General features: G+C 43.6%; 1 protein-coding gene across 1 annotated transcript; it reads right to left on the bottom strand.

The window, feature by feature from the left end:
• Positions 1–2,613: 2,613 nt before the first annotated feature.
• Positions 2,614–9,459, bottom strand: SRSF3 (serine and arginine rich splicing factor 3). The gene is made up of 6 exons (XM_081094248.1): positions 9,339–9,459; positions 8,008–8,215; positions 6,732–6,866; positions 4,539–4,577; positions 4,217–4,303; positions 2,614–4,041 (listed from the first exon to the last, which is right to left on the bottom strand). The coding sequence occupies exons 2-6, from the start codon at positions 8,211–8,213 to the stop codon at positions 4,014–4,016; spliced, it is 495 nt and encodes a 164-aa protein (XP_080950374.1). The 5' UTR covers positions 8,214–8,215; positions 9,339–9,459; the 3' UTR covers positions 2,614–4,013.
• Positions 9,460–10,575: the final 1,116 nt, after the last annotated feature.

The raw sequence follows: 10,575 nt of genomic DNA, 5'->3' as shown, positions 1-10,575 counted from the left end.
AGGGGCAGGCAGTGGTCCAGGTCTTCCTGCTGCCGGCGAGGGCCTTTCTTCGCTCCACGCCACCCACCGATGGTCAGCGCACGTCATAGTGAGCAACTCAACTCCCAGTCCAACTCCCAAGCGGACACTTTGCATATTAATCTTTTATATAGAGTTTTTTAAAAAAATGTTTATTGATTTCGGAGAGGAAGAGACAGAAACATCAATGATGAGAATCATTGATTGGCTGCCTCCTACACGCCCCCTACTGGGGATCCAGGCAGCAACCCAGGCATGCGCCCTTGACTAGAATTTAATGCGGGACCCTTCAGTCTGCAGGCCAACGCTCTACCCACTGAGCCAAACCTGCTAGGGCTTAGGACCTCTTTCCTCTTTAAGTGATGGCCACAAGGAAGCAAAGTATCAATGTTTCCAGAGATTTTCACTTCCTTGTACATATACTGAGTAAAGGCACTAATGGCCATATTCTAAGACTTTAGTAAAATAATCATACACAGTGCTTTAATGTAGGTCAGATTCAAGATTAAAAGTGATATTCTACACACCTATTTGATATTGGTCTGAGAACAACATGCTTTGTGTTCCAGATAATTGAAGAGAAAGAACTGGGATACTAAGTGATGTCTAAATAATGTAATATGAATTTCTGCAATTAGGGCAAAGTTGCATGAAAAAAATTAAACAGCTATACTAAATTTGTCAAATTTCCAATCTCTTCTCAGAACCTAAAAATGTGCTAGTTCAATTCTTTTGAGGTATCCGATGAGTCTTAAAATAGGATAGAATTTGTGGACTATAAAATCATTATTTAACACTATCAGACTGCTTCAATAAAAATATACTCCAACCCAGTTTTTTCTTCAGCTACTTTAATTATAAAAATCTTTCATGTCCCCTTACCCCCAGAAAATGGAAAACCAGAAGGCAACAGTCCAGTACAAAAATATACGACTGGAAGATATCACCAACTAGATCTAGCAACTAAATCATGTTCAGAATTCTGAAAAATAAAAGCACATTTAGACAAAGCACTAAATCAGCATTATAACCAGGAATTTTATCACCTGGGAGAAATCTTCCAAATAACACAAGTGTGAAAAATTGAGCCAATGAGCCTGGAATCGGGCTATGTATACTTTGAAAAATTTATATGATCAATGCTACTCCTGATGAAAAAAACCAACATTCTACTAATATGAACCATAGCTCTATAATAAAAAGCAACCAGGACTTCCCACCCAGACATGGGTATATCTAACTACTTTGGTAGGGATGCCATTTACTGATCACACCATCTTTTCAAAATACATTAACAATAGATACACTTTATCAAAATTATCTGTCTTCACCTTTCTGCTTAAGACATGGAGTTCAGCAGTAACCCACAATAAGCCGAGAACCAGATTGTTACATATTACTGAAACTATAAAAACCAACTATAACTGTTCCCTTAAATGATCACGAGTGCCCTCTAGTTAACATCTGTAGTCATTACACCACAGGTCAGTTTTAGTGACTGCTTTATCATGTGACTAAGGACGCATGATCCAACTGGCTAATGGGACTTGTAATTTTTAAAATTATAGTAACATTAGAACTTTTGAAAGCCACAATCTAAATGTACAATGTAAGAGGTTTAATACTTTCTATCTTCCGTATTTTTTGCAAGCCATAAAAATTGTGCTAGGGCTTTTAAGTGATTGAAAATTTGGGTAACTCCAAGGTTGACTATATCTCAATTTCTCCATTAGCCACATTATACCCGTAATTTATTAACCTTTTTACAGAAACCCTTCTATCTTAAGACTGTGGAAGTTGTATACTGCCCAAAAGGCCATATAAATGCCCATTTATAACAGCAGTGCAATTATTGACACACCATATTACTTCCATGACTTTTTAGCTATCTTGCTTTGTTCCCAACAGGAACTGTATTTAGGCTATGAGGAAATGCCAAGACAATAAGGCCCAGAGCTTCCAGCAAATCAGGTAATCTTAAATGTCTTCTGTAACAAGGCTCATACTGAACGTCAGTGATACCAATTCTCCCTTGTGACACACAGACTCTCCCCCCTGATATTTGCATGAAAGGTTAAGGACCAAGGGAAATTCCTGTTTAGGACCTAATCTTTTAAGATATCCTCATAGAGCTCTGACCGGTTTGGCTCAGCGGATAGAGCATCAGCCTGCGGACTCAGGGGTCCCAGGTTCGATTCTGGTCAGGGGCATGTGCCTTGGTTGCGGGCATATCCCCGGTGGGGAGTGTGCAGGAGGCAGCTGATCAATGTTTCTCTCTATCCCTCTCCCTTCCTCTCTATAAAAATTCAATAAAATGTATTTAAAAAAAAAAGATATCCTCAGAGCGCTGGCTGGTGCGGCTCATTGGATGAGCATCATTCTGTTTGAATCCTGGTCAAGGAACATGTCCAGGTTTGTCCATAGGTGGACAACTGATATTTGTTTCTCTCTTCCTTCCTCTCTAAAAATCAATTAAATCCTCTTACAGTATATGTGTATAGCCTTATAGATTCAACTCAATAACTTCTGTCATATTAAAGTCAGGATAATCCAAAACTGTCATAAAATAGCACATTTAAGGAAACTAAACCACAAGACTGTTGCATTATGGTTTAATCTAATTGCACAAAATTTAGAAATTACAGCTCCTCTATTTCTAAGAGGAAGGTTATGCATGCCTCCGTATTCAAGTCTGCACTGTTACATTTGAACCATATAGTGAATTTTACATTATAATGGAGCAATTTAGAATTCCCATGCAACACCTCAAATCATGGAAAATAAAATGGAAGCAATTTTTAAAGCTTTGTGGAAAGTTCTCATGCTAATGCTAAAAGCCTTTTTATGGACAACTTTGGGTTATAATGTACTAGGATGCTAACCTTTAAAATGTTGGTCACTGAGTAAGTCTAAGGAAAAAACTTAAGAACGATCACTTAAGTGACAACCAGAAATCCCCTTCACTTCAAAAGCCTCAATTTTGTTTCTTAGAAGATTTGTGTAACCAACTGCTTTCCATGGGACAAGAACTATGGTAATAGTGGGTTTGACTATTACAGTTATGCTATTATTTATTAATTCAAAAGCACTTTACAAGAAAATATAAGTATGGCTTCCAATAGGAATGTTATACCTGAACTTGATACCAAGCTCACACATTTTAGTTTTGCAAGGAAAAACAGGCTTTCAGGTTAAACAACAATTTGTAACCAAAACTTTAATCCCAAGGATTCTCACAAAACATATTACAAATGACAGCATGAAAAAAAATTTTGCACAGTAACTCAAAGTTCAGCTCTACAATGTATCCTTAAGCTGGCAGGACACTGGTATCTTGAATAGTCGCAAACTTCCAAGTGAAGAATGTTACCAATAGCCATGTATTCATATATAGCAATCACTTAAGAAATTTATGACCAAAAGCAAAGGTAAGCTAACTTTCTTAAAACTTCTTAGATTCTACACCAACGGGACAACATCTGCCCAGTGTAAAGACTAGTTGGATTTTTTTAAACCTCTAATCTAGTTTAAGGGTGCAGCTTTAAATTTTTAGCTGCTGGCGTGTGTTCACAGCAGCTTTTGAAGACTGCCTGTCCAACTATAGCTGCATATTAGGTCACAGCTATGGAAAGTCTTAAATCCAATTTTTGCCAGTTTTGTTTCCACAATATTCAACATCACACTTTAGCTGGGCAGAAGTTAAGAGGTTTAATATCAGTCTACGCAAGACTGAAGTTCAAAGCAAATTCAATTTTGCTTAAGGGAACATTGTAAAGTAACAATTCTTGATATTACATGCCTCATATGATCCATTTCAAACCATAGAGAATTACATCTTTGTGTGTCACTGTTCCAAGACAAACAAATGTGAACAGCTAAAACATCTTAAAAATGCACCAAGCTTATGAAGTCTCAAACAAAACTTGAATTTTCTGTACATACTCCTGTCAAATGAAGTTATTTCCTGTACACCACTCATCTTGCAAACTGGTCTTCTATTTCCTTTCATTTGACCTAGATCGGCTAAAAAAAAACAAAAGCAGAAAAACAGGTTCCATCTGTAACTTGGTGACAGTGACAAAACATCAAAAAATTTTTATGGGAGAAAATTATATAAAAATGGCTTAGTTAGACCTATTTGCGGTTTTAGTATGTTAGGCATACAAGGTCTTAACTAGCTCATCATTAAAGATCTTACCTCCGAGACCTAGAGAAGGATCGAGACGGCTTATGATTTCTCTCCCGAGACAGTGATCTCTCTCTTCTCCTATCTCTGGAAAGGGACCTACAGACAGAGGCAAAAGAAAAATGGGACCATTCAGGACCATAAACAATAAATATTTCCAATAAGTCTTTGAAAACAAAGTTAGTTAATTCTACTAAATACTGGTTCTATGTAACACTTTATTACTAAAAATTCATTACAAGATCCATTACCATAACCAAGTCATTTAGAAAACAGCATACGAATAGCAAACAACACTGCCATTTCTGAGACTGTGGCCGAAAAAGTCATTTACCTGCTCCGGCTACGGGAGAAGCTTCTCCGTCTTGGAGATCTAAAAGCAGAAACAAGAAAGTTAGGCTAACTGTCAACTAGTATTTATGGCGTGAGGCATTTCCCAACTTTTCAATCTCACTGTTGGGCCCAGTGAATGTGCCGAAGAACTGGCACCCATCGTCCAAAAAAAAAAAAAAAAAAAAAAAAAAGAAAAGAAAAAAAAAAGGCACAGAAGGATTAAGGAACCAAAAGCTCAAGTGAAAAGCAGGTATTCCAACCATGGACTCACTTTAACAAAGAATGCTTCACAGCAGATCTGTCCAATGCAAAACTTCATGTCAAACTAACTTCACTACCCAAAACACCACACCAAAATGTAGTCCCACAAGTAGTTCCAAAAACAGTACCATAAACCAGTATTTGGAACCCATGCAAACCTGTAAGTCCATGACAAGACTTAGGTACCAGGTGGATAGTGTAATTGTGAAAACGCGCTAGGTGTAAATATTGATGCCATTAAGTGCTACATTAGAACTGCATTTGTGATCGTCACATTTAAGGGTGTGTTTAGACTTATCAAAATTACCTTAGCTCTTGGCCCACTTCACCCCCAAAATTTTAAAATTTTGAAAACTGTTAGTAAAACCATTTAAAGGTGATAGGAGTCAAATTTTTGCTAGAAAGGAAAGCTAAATCTGTTAGTAATTAAAATTTTTAGTTTGGCATCTCACACATGCAAATAAGTTTCACTTGAAGGTCTAGTTACATTATGAGTTCCCTATCACCCTTAAAAGTTTTATTCAAGCAATATATATGTACATTACCATTCAATTATGCACAGCCAGCCTTTGATCCAGAAAAAAAGAATTACTTTAAGCCGCTTACTCCTTATTTTAACCAGCAGTAAACTGTATAAGCAGGAAAAACTTACTAGTTTTGGGTTTCAACAAGCTAGAAATGGTGAGGTGAGGCTGCCGGACTGACGGCCAGGAAGAATTTGCTGAAAAGGTTTTGCCAGATGTTGCGTTGGATTTAGTTGGTTGGCGAAGGGGGTGTTGTGGATTTTTCCTGCTTTTTTGTTAGCCGAAGGCTGCTGCTGTAGTTGTTGTGAAGACATTTGGTAAATAAACAGCTGAGCTGATTGGCCAGGAATGTGTGGGCGGTCGAGGTGGCTGCTGCCGATTTGGTTAAGGTTGGAGAGAAGGCTGAGAGAAAACAGCATGCTCGGGAACCAAAGGGCGGTGCAACCTGACGACTGGCCATGCCTGGGTCATGTGAAACGACACCAGCCAAGCTGAATGGGGCGCGCTGGTCACATGACGCTGAAAGGGCTAGTTGACTGGCTAATGCAGACTCAGAGGGTGGTGAGAAGAGACATGATGGTGACTCTGTAACGGGGTTCATTTTTATTAATAGATGGACCAAAAAGCACAAAAAAAATGAAAAAAGACAAGCCATCAGTACAACCATCTATTAGCTAACAAATACTCTATTATGATGGGCAACAGTGTGTTGTTTTTCAAAACAGCAAAAGGGGCAAGATTTTGAACTCCTATCTCCTAGGACTTCACTCACCTTTAAGAGGTAAATTCAGTCCTTCAGAAACTATTTTGGAGATTTGAGGAGATGTGGACTTAGCATCCAGACAACACTGCCTGGTCCAAGAATGATGCCACTGTCAATTATAAAAAAACTGCTCTCTCTCCTATTTGGGTATGAAGAATAGATGACTGGGATTACTTTTATAGCCCCCTTTATTGGTCAGTGACTTAAGTTAGTTTCAGAAAGATTTCTATTTTACCAGTTGTAACATTAAAACAGCTGCCTGATTGATAAATATTACCATCGTGCTAATAGAAACACATTTTTTGGTGAAGAGCTAGAGTTGAATGTAATGTTTGTCATTATGGAGTCAAGAAATGGAAAAAGGCCTAAATTGAAGTATAAGGGAAGACTTGGAAAGATGCAACTAGAAGATGAACTAGAAGATAGATCCAAGATAGAAGTTACTGACTACCAACATGAACCTAAAGACAAAAGCCAACACTCAGCACAACTCACATACCCCAAACTACACCCAGCAAATGCTTCATAAAAACCTCCGGTTCTTCACAATACATTTAAAACCCACCAACAAACTTTGAGAGAAGTACCTGCTCCTATTACCTACTCCATTACACCAATACCTCTAGTCACGCTCTCTCTCAAGTACCTGCGGCGAGGTGGAGGACTCCTTCGCCGATAATCATCTCGAGGGCGACGACCCCAAGAGGGAGGCGGGCCTCGATTTCGACTTCTCTTTTCACCATTCGACAGTTCCACTCTTACTCGGCAGCCACATAGTGTTCTAGGGAGACAAAAGCATTATTACATTTAAAGCAGCCAAACTGACTTTCTAGAAGATGTTTATTAAAGCAAAAAGCACTTCTCGTTAAGAATACATTTGAATGCCTGCAGAATCCTTAATGCCAAAACAGGTTTTGGTTCCCTTTTTTTTTCTTAAAGGAAACTAACTTCCTTACATTTTATTGTTTTGTTAAGAGTCAGTCTGATCACTGGGCTCAATGTTAATTTGTTAGCAGTTGTAATTTAAGTGTGAAAACATGCAGGCTAATCCTTACAGAACTAGTTGATCTATACATCCTGTGTGATTCCTTCCTGAGGTCCCATCGCTTGTTTACGCATCTTATACTATATTTGCTGGTCTCTACTCCACCCCTGCCCATGTAACAGCAATGAATAGGACATTTGGCCATTTTATTTTACATCACCCTCTCCCTCAATTATCACACAATAGTTGACATAAAAAATTCCAACAGCCATTATATTCAGATTGAGCCACAGTGACTGGGAAGAGGCGCAACCCTGAAAATGTGTTTCTGCAATCTGGCTTGGATAAACAGCCAACCCTCCAAACATTTAATTTTAGGATTGAAATCCAATGGTTCCAAATGCCAACCAAATAGAAGGGGCAACACCTGCTCGCTATTAAGACTTGGCATTAGCACCAGCTGGGCAACTGCTATACAAGCCAGACTTCCTAAAAGCAGCACTCCAAACAGTTAAAGATAACGGTGCAATACACCCCACGAAAGCACCATCCAGCTACAATTATCAATACAGGGCTATTCTTAAAGAAAATATGATTCCACAGCTGTTTTAGAATCAACTCAAAGGTGACAACAGTTGACACTGCAGAGAATTTAGATTAACATGTTTTGACCATTTTTTGGATGCAGCCGTCCACCCATCAAGAATTGACCATTAAACCTAATTATTTTCCTCAATGACCAGCTGAATAAAAAGAATCCTCCTACGTATCTCCACTAAAACTGTTCGGTCCTTTTTTTTATCGCAAAGAAAGGTGTACACAAATTTCCAGTAACATCCATTTCAGATAACCAAGAAGCCAGTCGGAACCATTATCCCAGAGATTTTTAAACATTAAAAACTTTAAGCGACATTATTTAAATCAACGATTAAATTACCTCCCATCTAGCTCTCGGACAGCATCGGCTGCATCTCGGGGATCTTCAAACTCCACGAAAGCAAAGCCGGGAGGGTTTCTAGCAACCCACACACTCCTGAGGGGCCCATAATAGCCAAACGCCCGCTCCAACTCAGTCTTGTTACCGTTGTTTCCAAGATTTCCCACATAAACCTTACAGTCCAATGGACAGGAATCACGATGCATTTCTGTAAAAATAAAAGACAAAACCAAAATATGCAAGATTTAACCAAATAATCTACATACAGTGAGAAACAGACCCTTAGGAAAGACCGCCAAAATACTAAAAACCTAAGTAAAACTACCACCCTCGAAACACCCATTTCTCCGTTAAATGAGACTGAAGGGCATGCATCCCGACCCCGTCTATTATGAAATGTCCGAGGCAGGTGAACGAGCCGCACGTTAGGGGCTGGGGCTGAGCCACTGGAGCCGCCCGGGCCGGGCCACGGCCCCCACCACCCGAGGCCGGTTTCAATGGCTGCAAAGAGCGGCCTCAACACTCGGTGTAAGGACCATTCACAACCCGGTTCTTCCCCCGCTCGGCTTAATCCGATTAAAAAACCAGCCCAGACACATCCTATTGGCGTGACCCCGCCCTGTGCCCGGGAGGTGAGAGCAAACCACGGCTGCAGACCGATTTAAAAAAACAAACAAAAAAAACCTCCCTGCGACCAGCTTCAGGCCGACGGGCTACCGGGACGCAGCTACAAAAACAATGCTGCCCACAGAAGATGGGTTAAAAAAAAAAAAAAGAGGCTGGGTTCAAGGAGTAAAAAAGTGGAGTCGAATTCAAATTACATGAAAATGTGAATACAGAAACCACTTCCTGTGGATCGAGACTTCCAGTCTTTTTATGAATTAATTCCTTATTATTGAATCTACTACATGATGTCCGCTTTTTTGCCTCCATGGGCCCCTTCCAGCCCGCCCAGGCCGCAATCCCAGCCTGGCTAGAACCCAGGGACAAAAACCCTGGGAGCTTCAGAAAACGTGGGGCGGAAAAAAAAAGGCGCCATAAATTGAAAGGCCGCGCGGCCTGGCGTACGACTCAGTTACCAGCTCCCCCTCTGCCTTGATCCTCGGGCAACCTCACCCCCGGCGCATCCCCCCACAAAGGCCCACGAACCCCTTCCTCCCTCCAGGCCGGGCCCGCCCGGTGGGCTGCCAGCCCGCCGCCGCCCGCGCCGCACGTCACAAAATGGCGGCGGCGGCCCTTTGTCTCCATCTGGCGCCGCCATGGGGCCCGGCCCCACCTCGGCCCTGCTACGTCCCACTTCCCGCTTCCCTCCTTCGGACCCGGCCTCTTACCGAGATCTGGAGTGAGAAACGCGGCGGCTCAAGTCCACACACCCTCGGACGGCTCCTCGGCTCCCCTCCGCCCGGCTCCACAGGTCCCCGCACCTCCCCGGCGTCCACGAAATGGCGGACCACCGCCTTCTCCTCGCCCTTATTTATACGCCATGCTGGAGTCACGTGATTGGACAGGCTCGCCCAATGAGCGGCCGAGGAGGCCGTGACGCAGCGGCTGCGAACGCGACGAGCCGCGCGGTGTCTGGGAGCGCGCTCGGGCCGCGCCGGGGGGCCTCGGGGCGCCCGGCCTTCCCGCGCCCGCGGCCCCGCGCCCGGCGCTCCCCCGGGGTTCCCCCTCCGTCTCCCCATCTTTCCCGCCCCCCTTCTCCCCAAATGGCCGGCGCTGTTCACACAGCGGCCGCCACCCCCCTGAGCTGATGGAGCCGCTGGCTCCTGATAGGGTTGAGGTCTCGGATGAATCCAACACCCGATCCCCGCCCGCGGCGGGGCTGGGACCGGGACCCGGGCGTGACAGACGCGCTTCCGAGTGGCTCCAAGGTCAGGGCGGGGTGACCCGGCTGCCGCCGGCTTGTGGCCGCCGAGTCCTGCGCTTACGGGAAAGCCGGCCCGGGAGTCCGCCGGTTTCCCGCCTTCCCGCCCCAGCGGCGGGATTGGGCCCGGGCGGCGGCGGCGGCGTCCCTCCTGCCTGGGCGCTCGCGAGGTGTAATAGCCACGCACCGGCCCCTGGGACCCGCCGGCCACCGGGAAACTAGCTTCAACGGATCGCGATCAAAGGGAGCTCCGAGGACGACTGAGTCCATCCTAAGCCCCAAGCAGATGCCAGGAGGCGCCTCCGCTCTTCCTCCGGCAGAAGCGGGTGGGGGCTCCGCGGGCCCCTCGCCCTTCGGGTTCTCCGCTCCCGCGAGGAAGACGGAGCCGCAGGATGATACACGGCCGGGAGGGGAAGGCCGCGATCGTGTTAGGAAATCGCCAAGCTCTCTCTACCCGCTGGCAGGGGAGTCTCGCTTACCTATTGCTACGCTGTGTTTAAATATGCTCTCGAGACAACAAAACAAAAATAACCTGTATTTTAAGTCATTAGCTGAGAGATACGCTAGTTACTTTCCTGTCTTATCTTTCCCAGATGTTTTCCTTGGGAGCCTTATCTCTGATTGTGGCCCCAAAAGGACTTTCCATTGTGGGGAGGGGAAAACAGGAAGATTTACTCGCCCTGAGCCTTGGTTCTCTCGGGCGT

Source organism: Myotis nattereri, assembly GCF_964212035.1.
Source record: "Myotis nattereri genome assembly, chromosome: 6".
Lineage (NCBI taxonomy): Eukaryota > Metazoa > Chordata > Mammalia > Chiroptera > Vespertilionidae > Myotis > Myotis nattereri.
The sequence above is the reverse complement of the archived record's forward strand: the minus strand, read 5'-3'. Positions and strand labels throughout refer to the sequence as shown.